Source organism: Setaria viridis, chromosome 3 (assembly GCF_005286985.2).
Source record: "Setaria viridis chromosome 3, Setaria_viridis_v4.0, whole genome shotgun sequence".
Lineage (NCBI taxonomy): Eukaryota > Viridiplantae > Streptophyta > Magnoliopsida > Poales > Poaceae > Setaria > Setaria viridis.
Window position 1 is genome coordinate 9,716,535 of NC_048265.2, and position 16,339 is coordinate 9,732,873.

The 16,339-nt window shown below is 52.7% G+C and overlaps 4 protein-coding genes across 4 annotated transcripts; 1 reads left to right on the forward strand and 3 right to left on the reverse strand.

The window, feature by feature from the left end:
- Positions 1–743: 743 nt before the first annotated feature.
- On the reverse strand, positions 744–1,798 carry LOC117847661 (uncharacterized). Its single transcript, XM_034728905.2, has one exon. It carries the CDS (start codon positions 1,693–1,695, stop codon positions 1,102–1,104), a length of 594 nt encoding a protein of 197 aa, XP_034584796.1. The 5' UTR covers positions 1,696–1,798; the 3' UTR covers positions 744–1,101.
- A 3,043-nt stretch (positions 1,799–4,841) lies between these two features.
- LOC117847858 (uncharacterized) lies at positions 4,842–5,831 on the reverse strand. Its single transcript, XM_034729152.2, has one exon. The coding sequence runs from the start codon at positions 5,778–5,780 to the stop codon at positions 5,127–5,129; it is 654 nt and encodes a 217-aa protein (XP_034585043.1). The 5' UTR covers positions 5,781–5,831; the 3' UTR covers positions 4,842–5,126.
- Positions 5,832–6,963: 1,132 nt separating this feature from the next.
- Positions 6,964–8,548, reverse strand: LOC117849016 (uncharacterized). The gene has a single exon (XM_034730629.2). The coding sequence runs from the start codon at positions 7,920–7,922 to the stop codon at positions 7,371–7,373; it is 552 nt and encodes a 183-aa protein (XP_034586520.1). The 5' UTR covers positions 7,923–8,548; the 3' UTR covers positions 6,964–7,370.
- A 4,275-nt stretch (positions 8,549–12,823) lies between these two features.
- Positions 12,824–13,587, forward strand: LOC117847443 (large ribosomal subunit protein bL12c). Its single transcript, XM_034728659.2, has one exon. The coding sequence runs from the start codon at positions 12,893–12,895 to the stop codon at positions 13,430–13,432; it is 540 nt and encodes a 179-aa protein (XP_034584550.1). The 5' UTR covers positions 12,824–12,892; the 3' UTR covers positions 13,433–13,587.
- Positions 13,588–16,339: the final 2,752 nt, after the last annotated feature.

Genomic DNA, 16,339 nt, shown 5'->3' on the forward strand with positions numbered 1-16,339 from the left:
TAACCCCCGGTCTTAGCTAGCCCTCGCCGCCACACTAACCCCGGCTTCCTAATCAAGCCTCCACCTAAATTAATGGCCGAGATACACCATACATCCCAGGCCCCGGGCCGGGGTCGTAGGCCGGAAGGAACCTGCACAGCTGGGCGAGCTAGCCATATAATCAGTCTGTCTCATCAGCGGCTACTGCTTGGTGGAGTAATCCTATATTCCTATAGGGCTAATGGCTGTGGCTTTGTCTTCCGTGAAAGGCGAGTGCAAGCTGAAGTGGTACCAGCAGTGCCTGACCGCTTCGGCGAGTATGGTACTGGTACGGCGTAGTTAAGGCGGACATGGATGGATCATGGCACGCACCAGGTTGTTAGCGCCACTAATCCTAAGAGTAAAGTTCGGGAAATGAACGAGGGTTGGTGCAGTGCAGGCGATGGAAAACGACGCCACCACTTTTTTTTTTCCTTGCCTTTGTATGCTCGACACCAACTGAATCTGAAGCGTCCTCGGGAGAAAGGTGTACGTACTTCCATTTGAAGGAAGACGCAGCATTCCCAGCTGGCTCTGGTTCTGTGGTTCAGATCTGCTACCTGATGCCATGCACCAGGCTCCAGGCAACATTAGGACAATGATCAGGTAGGTGGCAGCTTACACAAAAGCACAGGTCATGGGTACTTGGGTAGAACATCGCCAGCAAAGTAGAATAAAAAAACGAACTAGAAATTCTCACATCTGCTTTTTCTGTAGCGTGAACAGTCTCATCAAGTCATAATAGATTAATAGATCACGCTGCATAATCCAAAATACCTCTGTTCTACAAGCAAGACAGCAAAAGAAAAGGAAAAAAGAAAATCAAAAAAATCTAATCTCGAATGCTAAATGAAATGGAGTGTGCACAAACTAACACACTGCACCTGTGGCCTGCTACAAGCTCTGTTACACCGTACGTGATCATAAACCGATGATTACCAACAAACAAACCAGCAAGAGTTACCAATCAATCAGAGAGCAAAGTATATCACACCGAACTGACCAACTTAGTAGCTGTACGTATTTGTTACGTATATGCAGGTAGGATAGAACCACACCGGGAGCACGCGCACGTACGCTACGTCAGAACGGGTGGTAGCTCCGGCGGAACACGGCGGTGTTGGCGAACAGCCCGACGAGGTCCTGCTTGTACGGCAGGAACGACCTCCGGCGCGCGCCGCCATTGCCGCCGCCCTTCGCGTAGTGGCTCCAGGCGTGGCCGCCGAGAGCGGCAGCGACGCCACCGTCGCCGCCGCCGGTCCTCCCCTTACGGCCGGAGGCGCTGGTGCTCAAGAACACGAACTTCTCCTTGCCGTCGCTCTGGCTCCGCCCGACGAGCCGCGGCCGCCACCGGAGGACCGACCCCGTGGAGCCGCTCTTCTTGCACCGCGCCGGGGACGCCGCCGCCGCCGCCCACCCGGGGGACCACGGGCAGTACATCTCCGCCGGCACCGAGTCGAGGTCGCCGTCCTCCGCCGGCGTCGGTTCCCTGTCCACCAGCAGAAGCCGCCCTAACGGCACCCGCGCGGTGGCTGTCACCGGCTCCGGCGCAGGCCGAGGCGGGGACCTCGGCCGGCCGAAGACTGGGTACAGTGGGCCCATGCGACCGCCGCCGCCGCCGCCTGCTGCCAGAAGAGGCGGCGGGACGGCGGCGAAGGTGAAGTCATCACCGTCCATGGTCTCTCGCGCTCCTGCTACTGCTGCTCGCGTTCGGTCTCCGTGCCCGGACTCCGGCAACTGCGGCGTCCCATGGCTGCCTGGCTGGGTAACTCCACTGCACCATGGGCTTTGCTTTTATACGCGGCGATGGCGCATGCGTCAAGCCACTGAAACCTTTTGCTAGCTGATGATGGAATAATCCTGATCGCTGATCGCAGCATCGGGCATCTTTGGATGGACGTGCGTGGTGACGCGCTTTGGTTGGCCGAAGGCCAGGTACGAGTGCACGATCGGATCGGCACCATCGACATCGTCGGGGTTGGATCAGGTTTTCAAGTGAGATGTCGACGTGGCCGAGGTTGTAGTGGCAGTGGGATGGTGGTGGTGATGATAGATAGCGCGTGGGCGGCAAATGGCCGCGCCGCAGCCCACCTGCAGAACGCGCGCCTATGCATTTTCACCTTTGTTTCTCTTCGTGGAGGGTAGAGAAAAGCTAAGTATATTTTTGCACACTGCTGCCATTCAAAAATTTCGGGGTTACTTTTTTACCGGATTTTTCAATTATTAGTTCTCACGGAATAACAAGTTTTGATGCTCGCAGCATGCATTTGTCTCCTCTCTCCTTTGTCTGAGAGGATCATGACATCCGTTTCCTAATTATTTTTCTACTTTGCATGTACAAGAAATATAAGGTCCATTTCCTGACTACTACTTTAAAAAAAAAACTCATTACTACTACTGTTGGGCCTCCAAATCGCAGGCATCCGTACAATCCAGCCCGAGGCTTACAGCCAAGCCCACTCTGTTGCCTCAAACTCCTTGGGCTCGTGGGCGGTTGCTGCCGTCGAAACTCTTCACGAAGCCACGTAAGACGTGGGTGGTGCTTTTCACCAATCCTGAAAAGCTGAAACGGCTGATTTGTTGTGAGAGAAAAATACTGTTTGGTGACTCATAAACCGGCTGAATAAGCTGAAGCGAACAGGCGAGTTACCTATCTGGCGGAAGCCCATACCTTAGTGGCTTCCGGTGTTTGAGATCCCTATACACAATTTGAACCGTCGGATGCTAATCAATCTCCTGCAACCCTAACACAGCAATCCAGCCACCGCCGGCCCTAGGGCCTCCCCCACGCTCGTCGCCGGCCCTGGCGCTGCCCTCCCCGGCCGCAAGCTCTCGACCTCATCGCTGCCTGCCCCGGCTTCCCCACGCGCGCCGCCGGTCTGGCCGCTACCGACCTCGCATGCCTCTCCGCCGCCGGCCCTCGCGCGTGGAGCCCAGCCGCCGCTTCCTGCCCGCCGTCGTCCCCGCACATGGGGCTCTGCCACAGGCTCTGCGTGCGCCGCCACCCCTAACGATGCTGGAGAAGATGATTTTTTTTCCCCTGAAATGTTGATCTTTGTTTTCAAAATTGTTGAATCCATTCTACCGAGATGTTGAAATAGACAATAAAAAGTATTGAATGCTGTACTTCTTGCAGAAATGTTGATTTAGATTTTTGAAAATGTTGAATCTACTATTTTTTTATGTTGGTTTAGTTTTTAAAAAATGTTGAACTTATTTTGTTAAAATGTCGATTTAAGCTTCTATGCTAGTTGGGCCTAATGGGCTTTAAAGTGACCAGCTTTAACCAGCTTGCAGAAGCCTATAGGAGCGTGCACGAATCAGATGTACTGCAGGGGTGCAAATTTTCTGTTGCTTCCACTGTTGCCTTTTGTGTGCATCGCAAAGGAGGCTAACCTTACCTGTGAGCTTCTGAAAACCCAGCAACTTGAAAGCCCAATACACACGCAGGAATGCCCTTGAGGTCTTTGTGACGCTAGCTGATTGATTTCGCTGGTTTGGGTAGAACATGAGGTTACTTAGTTGCTTGAGTACTATCTTTATTATTTTTTTATTAATATTTGATACGTTCCTAAGTATTATAAGAAATAGCATTTATATAAGTTTTATACTTAAGTGAAAATATTTCTTTGATTCTGTCGTATTTTTAGATTTTTTTCAGATTTTAAATCCGCTTTATGGATTTCGTTCCAAGGCCTCCAATTTGTAGGTACGGCTGCCATGGTGGGTATCACAAAAGAGTGCACGTTGATGTGTGATGGATAAAGGAGGCACTCGTGCCTCCGTGGAAGATCAAAATGAAAGCATGCACGAATATGATCTTGCTCACCAGAACAACTATTATTCTTCTTCTCTAGAAAATGCATAGACTGACAATGAATCTGTTGGCTTCTCTTAAAAAAAACAGAACTATTATTCTGATTTCCGAGCAGCATGATCCAGGAGTGTGCACGCTCGGTCATACGCGCAGGAGAGGGACTTTCTGCTGCATCCGCTGCAGCTTTTGTCGTGCCCTGCCTAGGAGGTTGACCTGATCCGTGAGTTGCTAAGCATGGTGCCGATCCCACGGATTACTTAAATCATCCAGATCGAGCACCGAGATCCGCATGTTCACTTTAAGCCTTATGAACCGCCAATTGTGTGATTCTGTTGCTGCTGGGCACAGGTTTGTTAAGGGATCGTTCGGTTACCCGGGAATGAGTTCCTGGAACGATTCCTGCTTGGAATGCTTCACTAATTTGTATAACCTTGATAAGCTGGATTAAGCTGGATTGGTTCCTAGGTCCAATCGTAACTAACCGAACGGACCCTAGGGAAAATCGGCTAGTGGGAATATTCCTGGCACTGATGGGGATGGCATTGCTCCTGCGGAAGCAGCTAGCAAACACCACAGGGGGTAAATCACAAGATGAGGAAAAGATCGCTGCTGGCAAAGGGTAAGCAGAGGAGGATGAAAGATGCAAACAAAGAAGCAAATGACCAAGAACTTGGCAGCCGCAAAAAAAACAGAGAGAGAGAGAGAGAGAGAGAGAGAGAGGAGAGGGGTAAACTCCCAGTGAAGAGTAGCAACTCCAACTCCAACTCCAAGTGATAACGAGGAACCGTTGAAAGGCCTAGACGGGGCATGAATGAAAGATAGCAAAGTCCATGGAATTGAAGTTTCTTTTGGTTGGAACACTTTGCTCTTTAGTACTATGCTTCGGATTTGTTTTCGGCCTAGTGCTGTTTATTACTCTGAACTTCTGAAGTCTGAAGCATAGTACTAGAGAGATATTTTCGTAGGTTTTCAGACATATTTCTGTCATTAATTTGCAGAGAGGATGTGTTGAAAACTTCAAATATTTGTCTTTTGCTCAGTGCTTTCCTGAAGAATCGGTTTGTATCCAGCTAACCAGATACGATTGACAACAATTCTAATACAAACCTCAGGTACACTCATGTAGTTCTAATAATTACTCCATCCGTTTCAAATTATAGATCGTTTTATAGATTTTGCTGTGCATCTAGACACACATTATATCTTGAGACAGAGTAGTAAAATTAACTTAAGCTAAGCACTAATCAATACGCACGTTATAGTCACAGCTGTAAAACAACATGACATTGCGTCAGAACGGGAGGTAGCTCCGCCGAAACGCGCCGGCGTTGGCAAAGAACCCGACAAGATCCTGCTTGCACGGTAGGAACGTCGACTTCCGGCCGGCGTTGCGCTCGGACTCGGAGCTCGCGTCCATGAACACGAACTTCTCCTTGCCGTCGCTGTGGCTCCGCCTGACGACCCGCTGCCGCCACCGGAGGACCGAACCCGTGGAGCCGCTCTTCCGGCAGCGCGCCGGCGACGACGGCGACTGAGATCCCGGCGCTGGAGAGGCCCCGGGAGACCACAGGCAGTACGTCTCCGCCGGCACCCCGTCGAGCCCGCCGTCGTCGTCCTCGGACTGCCCTGATGACGGCGCGCCCCGCTCCTCCAGGAGGAGCTGCCCCAGCGGCACCAGCGCGGTGGCCGTGCCCGGATCCTCCGCCTCCCGCAGCGGCGGCGACCGCGGGCGGCCGAAGACGGGGTACACGGGGCCGACGCGGCCGTCGGGGAACGCGCCACCGGCAGGCAGACGCGCGACGGCAGCGAAGGTGAAGCCCTCCACCTCGTGCTCCTCGTCGTGGGAGGAGGAAGTACTGGTGGTGGTCGCCGTTGCTGCAACCGGGTGTTCCAGAAGGCCGCGCGCAACGGCGGCCACGCCTCGGCGGTGGTCACTGTCGGGCATGGCAAGCCACTTGGTCGGGGTGTGGAGTCCGTCTGGCACGAGCTGGCCGGAGCGCGGAAAATAAAGGACGGGCGGAAGGGGCAGATGCGAGCGCGGCGGGCCAGGGGCGGCTTGCGCGTCGCACCACGCAGGCCGCGTTTCCTACCGGCAGGTGGGGGGCCATTCTGAACTCCGGCCCGCCTGTCAGTGAGCGGCGTAGGATGGAGTGGCCGGTCGGTGAGCGGGCCGGGCGGGCGCCGGTGACACGTGGCGGGCGTTGGGAGGACTGGAGGAGGAGGCGAAGGCTGGCGATGGAATGGAAGGGAATAGAATGCAAAGCTTTGGAAGTTAGGAATGGAATGCAAGCTGGACGGCAGCAAGGATCCCAGTGGAGTGCAGTCGGAATGGATTGGAAAGGATCCGACCCATGTGCTCCTCTTATCGCTTCTGCACTGTTCCTCGTAGGCTTTTTGCACACTTGAGGTTGCGGGCATCGTTTACCTATCGCCGGGATCGACGGGGCCTGCTTGTGCTTACTGCTGAGTTTGTTGGAGAAGCAGGAGGTGGAGTCACTAGTAGCAGAACTGGATTGCTTTTGTTAAATGTAATTTTGCTTTGTCAATTCGTGTGCGCGTGCCTGTCAGTCTGTGCGTGTTCTCTTCCTAACAGTGATGGTAAATATCACTACAGCTGCGATGCACTGATGCGTGCTTATGAGTTATGATGTTTTGAGTTGTATGGCTTATGGCGTGTCCTTGACGCCATGTTGCCCGGGTAATATGCTTCGTTTTCAGTAAAGTATGCTTTGCTAACGTTGCACGGTGGCATGGCGCCCTCTTTGCACGTGTGCGGCTGGGGATTAGTAACATTTTACTAAGACCATAGGCCAGGTTTGCTTGTTCCGTAAGATCTTACACATGAGTGGAAGAAGAGGAACAAGCTATTTGGTTGACCTAGAATCCTACTAGATGGCCTATCCTCATCTTTATGCTAATGGGCCCAAATCGTGGTGTGTCTCATGCCTTGGGCCGATGCTCATATCTCGTCGTATGTGGGCCCAAAAGGCTGTTCTCTGCACTTGCACTACAGTGCAATTAGTAACAAAATCATCATGTTCCCCCGACGTACTTGTATTTTACTAGGAAATTACCGATATGGTAAGTAAAAATGAAAGCGAAAGGTAAGTAGGTAGACAAAGCCCCTCTCATCTGAACATGCCACCGGCAAAAGAACCGAGTCATCATACACAGAATCCTTTTTGTTTTCTTCCGCACGGAACAAGCGGCACTCACATCGTGATCCGTGCAAGCAAAAGGCCCATCCATCCAATCCCCCCAACAGGCAGGCCGTGTGCACCTCCTCAACGAAAGAACTACCATACCCAAAGGGCCGGGCCCAAACTAAGCGCCAAACGTGCCGTGCACCAGACAAGGCGCGACCTGAATCTACCCCGATCCTAAAAGAAAGAAAAAATTTCAAACCAGAGCAGCCACGTGCCCTCGGCTCACCAATCATGCAGCAGCGCCGCACGTTTGACGCGCAGTACGTCCGACGAGGACCTGTCTCCCCTCCCACCGCCGCGCGCGGCCGCCGGCACTCGCGCAGGCGCCCTCACGGCGTCTTCCCCGAGGAGGACACGCGGCCGAAACCCCAGTGCCCCACCCGGTACATCTCGTCCAGCCACGCCAGCTCCGCTTCGGCTTGGCCCGGCGCCGGCGCTGGCGTGCTCGTCGCGCTGGGGGCGTCCGCCGTCGTCCTGTCCGCGTCGGGCGGAGGCGTCTCCACCTTGGCGCCCTTGTCGCGGTCGCACGCCGCGGTCGTGATCGTCGCCTCCGCCGCCGCGGAGGCCGCGACGTCGCGCACGCGCTTCTTGTGCAGGATGAAGCGCCGCCGCCTCCTGAGCCGGCCGACGCAGCGGCGGCCCACGACGAGCGGCACCTTGACGAGCGCCAGCGCCAGCAGGCTGACGACCGCGCACGGGCAGCAGCCCAGCGCGACGCAGTCCGCGATCGCCACCGCCGCGCACGACCGGCACCTCCACCCCGCGCACCCGGCCGCCGCCGCCGTCGTGGTCGGCGGCTCCTCGTCGAACCAGCGCCCGCGCCTCGGGGGCACCGCCACCGCCGCCGCCGCCTCGCGCTGCTGCTCCTTCCTCCTGCTCATCGTACAGCAACAGCAGCAAAAAGGGCGCTCAGGGGCACACGCAGCGAGCTCGGGAAGCGAACCGGAGACCGGTGGTTAGCCGTAGCCCGCCCGCCCCCGGCGAATGATCGCGACACGACACGGCGAGCGTTTTGTAGGTGGGTTTCTGATTACGAGCCGCCGCGCCCGCGCGCGGCGCGTGCACTGCGCCCCGCAGGCCGCCGCGCAGCTGCAGACCGGGCCGGCCGGTAAAACTTTATGGACTTTTACCGACTCCCAGTAAAGATCTCAGACTAGCCTCGCACGCCACAAACACGAAACAGTAGCCTGATGAACGCCAAGCCAGAGTGACAAGCAGGAGACTCGTACGTCACATTTCGCCGCAACAGAACAAGCAAAACCAACCAAAGACGCGAGACCGACCGAATTTACTCCCCTCTCGTCGCCGGCCGGACGGTGACTGTGAGTTGAGGTAGCATGAGCTGGATCACTCTACTCTACAGGATGGCGCATACACGGAACGGTGATGGCTGCGGCCGGGGGGAGGACAGGTAGCTACAGTGCTCGAAAACTGCAAGCTCTGGTGCTTTCGCTCTCACGTTTTTTGGGGTGTGGGGGGAGACGCAGGGGGGCGCCCCGTGAGTTAAAGGCCGTGCAGGGCGCCATTTCGGGGTGGTAAAAGCAGGCCGGCATTTTAATCCGTCTACTGTGCGGGGCGCGGCTAGCTCGGCAGTACAAATGGAAACTGTAGCAGCCAGCGCGTCGCGATCTCATGTCTGATTCGTTGCAGGGGTGGTTTTGCTCTGCTCGCAGTGTAAGCTGTAACCTCTCACATGCTGTGCATGGAGGACGCCCGTGAGAGATCGGTGTGTGGCTTGGCTTCTGGCTTGGGAGCAAGAGCGAGTTCAGACTTCAGACGACTTCAGAGACTGTGAGAGTGGCCGTGGCTGAACCACTGAAGTCTGGCTCTGGCTAGTGGCTGCTAGCTACTGCTACTCTGCTGCATCTTGAGCGGCAGGTTTAAGACAAGACTTTGCTTTAGGGGTGACGAGTACGTTGATCAGAAGACGACAAGTGTAACCGATGACCATGCAGTAGCAGCGTGTCATTATTTACCGAGGCATAGTGACAGGCAAGACGGCTGACTAGAAAAAAAAACAAAGAAAAATGGATGTGGGGGGAGAAGCGGAGGAGAAAGATGCGTCAGTGCATGTGGAGAACGTGTCGGAATCTCATGGCAATGTTCTCTGTCTGCTACGAGCTGTCAGGTACGTGCGTGCATGGGTACTGTTCTTCCTGTTCCTGCAGCTTGCACACTGGCCACGCTAGCTTGGATTTTGGCTAGCATCTAGCCAGCGAGAAGAACTGCCATCAGATGTATCTAGTGCTCAGCTCGACTGTCTTAGTTCTGAAGAAGAAATAAGTAGGAACATGAAGCTGGACTTGACAGAAAATGTGCTTGATTAGCGACCACCAGCGGATGTTCTCCACAGAAAATGTGCTTGATTAGCAGAAGGCCAGCCTAGCTGGTGAATCCTAGCTAAGCAGTCTGCCAAAGGCACCCAATGGCGGATGGCCAATGTTCACCCAAACCTCTCTGATGGATAAAAAAGAAAAGGCCGCACGACACATTGCACGAACGATGCTATGCGCCCGCCGTGATCCAATTGACGTGAGCCGATATCTACTACTGTAGTCTACATCAGCAGCAGTAGATACAGCACCAGACACCAGTCCATACCGACCACGTGTTCTCAGTCCGCCAGCTGGATGCAGCTACGCAATCAATTGAAAAGGTGAAAAAAAAATTACGCGACCAATTTAATCGTGTAAGTTATTCAAACATAAAGAGCAAACAGAGCAGCGAGAAGATTAAAGGCCAAATAGCTATGTGGATTGCAGCGGAAGCTAAGCATTTAGCGGCTTTCGTTTCAGCAATGTGAATTTTGTAGTTGCATGTATAGTATACCAGTGGAGTTCCATGCATATTTAAGCAGCAATGCACATGAACGCCTGGATCTGGATCCGACTTCTGGCAACCAGGGTACCAAAACTGCTAGCTATCTACATACAGTATATATTAGTTAATATATATCTGCAAATCAAGATTGGAAAATGCAAATTTATTTACAGCAAAGAGATGCCACCTAAGCTGTCCTCGACCTAACTTTGCATCGAGAGTCCGCGACAGATACGCTGCTCGCCGCTCAAATACGAAGGCACAAAGATATAACAGCTTTGCTGCGAAAAATCTGCGTCGATCCCAACGTTAGGAATGAAGATGTGGGCGATGGCTGAAGGTGGATCTCTCTCTCCCTCCTCCGCAAGACAGGTGCAGGTAGGTTATATCTGCAATCCCTGTTGCTCGTTCAAATGGTGTCTCCACTTTTGGCGGAGCTGGATGCATGAAGCGTTTGGATTTGGAACGTATACTACTGACGCGCCTCGATCGTTTGGTGCCGTTCTCTCACGGGCGGCAGCAACCGCGATGGACCAAGAAACTGCAAGAGATGCGGCGGCTCCCGGGAGCAGGTATTCGCATCGAACTCTCCTCTCTCGTCGTGCTCTCGCGGCTTTGCTCCGGCCCGGCGGCTCCTGCACTAATGTTGTTTGTTTGCCATTGCTGTGTCCGGCGCGCGCTGGCCGGATAAAAGCGAACGCAAATACTGAAACAATCGACATTCCATGTCTAGCCAGTGCTCTTGGAGCATCTCCAAGAGTACCAAAATTCATTGCCAAAACTAATTTTGGAACCGGATAGAAAAATACGTGCTCCGAAACGAGCACCCAATATTCCCGCACGCCCAATCCTCACGGCCACCAGAGCCATTTTTCCGCCGCGGACTCGCACTCCCAATCGCCCGAAATTCAGCTGATGCCCGCCAAATCTGTCATGTGTTCATGTGTGTTCTTCTACCTTATCTGTCAGTGAAACTACATGGCCAGAGCCATAAAAAAGAACTACATGGCGAGAATATTTCTTTCAGTGGGTCAGTCTGGAACTCTGGATGACCAACAACAACAAGGTGGATAGTAGGTTCTACAACTACAAACATGCCGCTCAAGACGCTGTGCCCCTTGTCTCTGTAACTGTGATATTTTCCATGAAACCAACTGCATATAGGGCCGTAGCCTGATGCACGCCGGACCCATTGGTGATCTTTTGCTGACAAACGCCTAAATATTGCCGTTAACGTTGGGGTTTGTTGCGGTTTGCTGACAAAAATCAAGACTCAAGAATGGTCGTTGGGGTCTGTTGTACCTTTTCCATCTTAAGCTTCGCATGGAAAAAAAATGGACATATTCTTATGCAGCTCATAGGGAAAATGTTTCTCCCATACGGCCATACGTGGAGTTCAGAATCAATTTAACCAGAGGTCCACTTCTCCACGGCAAGTTCAGAATCAATTTTACACGGCATAAACAACCAAATGCTCTCCGGATCTAAAGTTAAAATTGGCACCAGATTAGAACACTCCTGTGTGGGCAGGTGATCTTAACAAGTGATAATACTTTAGCTATGCCAGATGAAATAGGAAATGTTGTTTCTTTCACTGCAATTTCTAGACCTATTTTTTTAGTGCCATCCAAGTTTACTCTGTCCCATTTCGTTATGACGTAGAGACTGGAATTAATTTTCCAGTGTATATATTAAAAAATCAGGAACATTTTTTCGGAGTAGATGATCCTGCATGCATCTAACTCGTTTCGTATTCGCAGGCCAGGCATTGTCACAACAACAATTCCATCTTTACACTTGCCCATAGGTTCTTACGATTCACACAAGCTAAGGAGACTATGCACAGGCCACAGGGCGAGAAGCCGGGAACTACTAGTAGCAAACAGCTTAAGAACAAGCAATAATTACAACTAGGGCGTACGTAATAAAAGGCGTTACCGCATCATGTATCGCTTGGTTACATGACAACCTGATCAGCATCACGTCGCGGCCTGTTGCACCGCGACAGCTGCCGCGCCGCCGTCACCCGCGGCTGCCCGCGTTTCCACAGACGCCGCCGACGCCGGCGCCTCCATCTTGGCAATGCCGTGGCCGCCGTGATGATGATGAGGCCCGTGCGCGGCGAACCCGCCACCCTCCATGTCGTCATCGTTATAGTAGGCGACGCGGTCCCTGCGCGGACGGGGCCGCAGGTGCCTCTTGGTGCAGATTTGCCCCACGAGGCAGGAGATCACCAGCAGCGCCGCGATCACGCCCAGCACCACGAACACCGGCGTGTACGACCCGCCGCCGCCGCCGGCGGCGGCCGACGCTTCCCGCTGCCCCTGCAACGGGCGCGTGCCGGCGGGGAAGAGAGGCGCCGTCGTCGAGGACATGGTCGTCGCTCGCTTTGTTCTTTCGGATTCCTCTCCTGTCTCGGCTTCGCTTGGGATTTGGAGTGTACTTGTTTCTTGCGGTGCTTGGGTTAATATGCTTGGAGTGAGCTTAAAGGCTGCGGTTAGTGTGGGCGGGGAGGTTTGGATCTTTGCAAGCGTGTCCCTTTTGGCCGTGGTAAAGGTAAAGGATCTCGCCGCTTTGTGTCAGTGTTTGCCCAGAGAATATATTTTGGTTGCAGTTTAGGCGTTTAGCAGTGCAAATGCAAAGTCCTTTGTGGCGGCAGCCCGCAGGTGAATTCTTTTAGCATGAATCTTGAGCTGTGGAGAGAGGCATATGCCTTAACCGTTGCATGATAGTAGCAGAGGTCATCTTGTCCGTGCAACGCAATGGGATGGTGCAGAGCTAAAGTGATGCCACGTCAGCCGTAAGCCGCACGGGAAGCGGTAGAAATGTCAAAGTCAACGACTTAACTGCTCCGGTGACCGCCCTTCTCGGCCGTCCATTGCAGATCCAACAGACGAAAACGTGCAAGCGGCGTGGACAACCACGCGTCGTCGAAAAGCTCATCGCTCCGCATCATCCCTTCTTATCTTTATCCCCGCCTCTTTCTCCTCCTGCCAAACCCGAGCAGGGCGCACCAAAGAACCCACGCGCCATGGCTTCCACCGCCCTCTCCTCCGCCTCCTTTCCCCCCCTCACCGTCTCCACCGCCTCCTCCTCCTCGCTCCCCAAGGCGGTTGCCTTCCCCGCCCGCGGACGCGGCGGCCGCTTCGCCGTCGCCTGCACCTCGACGGCCTCCCCGAAGGTGCTCGAGCTCGGGGACGCCATCGCGGGGCTCACCCTCGAGGAGGCGCGGGGCCTCGTGGACCACCTGCAGGAGCGTCTGGGCGTCACCGCAGCCGCGTTCGCCCCTGCGGCCGTGGTCCCCGCGCCAGGCGCCGGCGCGGCGGGCGGCGAGGAGGCCGCGGCGCCCGTGGAGAAGACGGAGTTCGACGTGGTGATCGAGGAGGTGCCCAGCAGCGCGCGCATCGCGACCATCAAGGTGGTGCGCGCGCTCACGAACCTCGCGCTCAAGGAGGCCAAGGACCTCATCGAGGGCCTGCCCAAGAAGCTCAAGGAGGCCGTGAGCAAGGACGAGGCCGAGGACGCCAAGAAGCAGCTCGAGGAGGTCGGCGCCAAGGTGTCCATCGCCTGAGATGCACGCAAGCACCAGCTAATTACACTAGGACTGCTTCTCTTTTACGCCCCAAGTTTTTCTTGGCAATTACTCACACAATTTTGCGTCCCTTGTTCCTGTAAGAACTGTACTACTACCGTGTTGTTTCAGTACGACGGCATTACCTTTTGGTACGTGCTTACGGGTGGGTATTTGACAATTTGGCGAGTTACTGATTGGCGTTCAAGCTCTAAAAGTCTGACGCAAGACTGTTGGGAGACCATATCTATAGAGCTATAACGTACAATGCTACTCTATATTAAGTATTTGAAAAGTATTAGTATAAAAACATCCGACCGTTAAAATTTATTATCTTAATATAATAGTGTTAAAAGAAGCCACCAACTGAGAGGGTCTAGAAATTTCTAGATTAATCAAAAAAAATAAACTGTTGGATTTTATGATGCTCTAACAGTTTAAACTAGCCCAAAAAGTCGATGAGTAAAACGCTTTACCTCTAAGGAGGTAAGACATGAATCAAATATGGATCATTGGTTATATATAGAAAATAGAAAAAAAACTCAATTCGAAAATAAAGAAATAGAACCATGCGGCAAGGGTTCCTAAAATGGTGGCGTTAGTTTCTAAACACACTGCATGCATGCATTTGAGGGGCCCTCCATACATTAGTATAAGAGCAACTTCAAGAGTACGTCAAAAAATTCTTCCCCAAAACTATTGTTGGCGTAGAAATCGGTCAACCGAATCCCAACGACCGACACACGATCCGGGAGAATCTGCTTAGCTCCTGTTCGGGTGAATGCCCTGGTGCGGTTCACGCGGCGTGCCAGCCAATCTGACCTGTTGATTGGCAAGGAAGAATACGTATCAGGTTCAGAAATCTCGATCGGCTATGTTCCGATTTCGAGAGAATTTATCAGCGAATCGGCCGATTTACTATAACAATGAAATCGGCTATAAGACAGCCCGATCTCTATAGCCTTGTAGACAGGAAACTGCTAAAGTAATCGGTACAAAGCTATGATAACAATACCAGGAACAGATCTAATCGGCAATAGATGAATTCGATAGCAAAATATGGAAAGAGCCGAAACTACCGATTCCTAGCTGGATAATTGGTGATAAAGACTAGAAAAACAGGTAAAACCTATGAATCGAGTAAATATCGATAACTAGTGAATAAATCTAAACGAAACAACAGCGATACGCCCGGAGTTAAAGCTTAGATATTACTCGATAAACGGAACTTACAGAATCGGCCGGAGATCAAGATGATGCAGCCCCGCCAACCCGCACGAACTCGTGTAAAAGAAAAAAAACAGTAGCGAAGTCGCTTGAAAGTAAGTACAAGGAAAAAAGTAGGTTGTTGTATTGATTGGTTCATGATTACAGATTTACAAAGATGGCTATTTATAGCCCCGTACAGATAACTTTTTAACCGACTAGAATTCTATCTCTAATTCAAACAGAAAATGAATATCTACAAGCACAATTCGTGCTAGGTTAGTTACTCCACGCTTTGTGGGCTGACTTCCACCTTATCCTTCTATCCCTTTCCAAGCCCATACAGGCCCAATTAGTCCACCCTCCTAATCGGCCGATTCCTTATCGGCAACAGATTACCGATTGGGACTCTGGTGCATTCGACCTAAAGCGAGACAAAAGTCACCGGCCGATCCCGCATTATAGCACCATTTGACCGATTCTCAACTGTGCTTCTCCGATTCCCAATCTTCTTGGCGCCGATTCTACTAGTGACGAAATCTGGCGTCAACACATGCCCCCCAGTTTCGGAGTAAAACAAAGTCTTTTACTTCGAAATTCTTTATAACCTCCCCTCCGAAACGGCCGCAGTGAAAATATCCTTCCGTTTCGCGGTCTTCCAGCTGATCATTGTAAGTTTTCGAAACGGGCGCCCACGACAGCCACTACTCCCGAAAAACTCGAAGCGCCGGCGCGGTGAAAATTCCATTTTTACCCCCCTTCAGGCATCCTTTAAATAGCACCTCACCCGCAACTCATCTTCAAGCTCACGTCTCTTTTCCCAGCGCGCGCGCATTCTTCCTCTTTCAGCACTTTTCCCTTGCCGCCGAAGCTTTCTAGCTCCACCTCCTGTTACTTCTTCCTTCCTCTCTTCGAATGGCGGCTCCTTCCGGCAGCTCTCCCGCACGCGACGCCCCAGAGGTAGCACCTCCGGTGGTGGTGGCGACAACCGTCACTCCTTCCACAGATGAAGGAGCTTCATCGGAGATCCCAATGGCGATCCCCATCGCGGCCCCGTCATCCGCATCCGCATCGGCGACCACGCCGATCACTCGGAACTTCATCCCAGAGGTAAATACCGAATCCTTCCTCTATCAGCAATGTATTAACCTTAGATCTGTTTCTTACTTTTCCACACTCCCTTTCTTTTTTTTTAGGCAGTTAGGCATAGAATTACCATTCACCTCACGGGAAGTCCCGGCCTTGTTTGTCTCGGTCCCATGGGAAACCCAGATCCAATAGATCTCATAAATTTGGAAACCGACCGGATACCCTTCAAACGGTCTGATATGAACTTAGATCACTGGGTGGGTACTTTTAGATCCTGGCCGAATGAAACCCCAGGTTGGAGGGACTGGTACCAACGGGTGGCCGCATCAAGGAGCGTTTCATGGGACGAGCTCAAAATCGGCCAGTGCATCAACCTTTCCTTATCTCAAATGGAGAAAAATGAGCCGTTAGTGATGATGGCTTCTTATTTTTGGTCTGATGCACTTAATGCATTCTTATTTGGGCATGGTCCTATGACCCCCACACTGGCTGATGTGGTCCTGTTGACCGGCCTTGACATATCCTCCCCGGACACACCCTTCCGTCTTTTGACCACAACGTCACATCGGCTGGACACAAGGGGAATCGGCGGTTGGAAGGGCTTCATCAGAA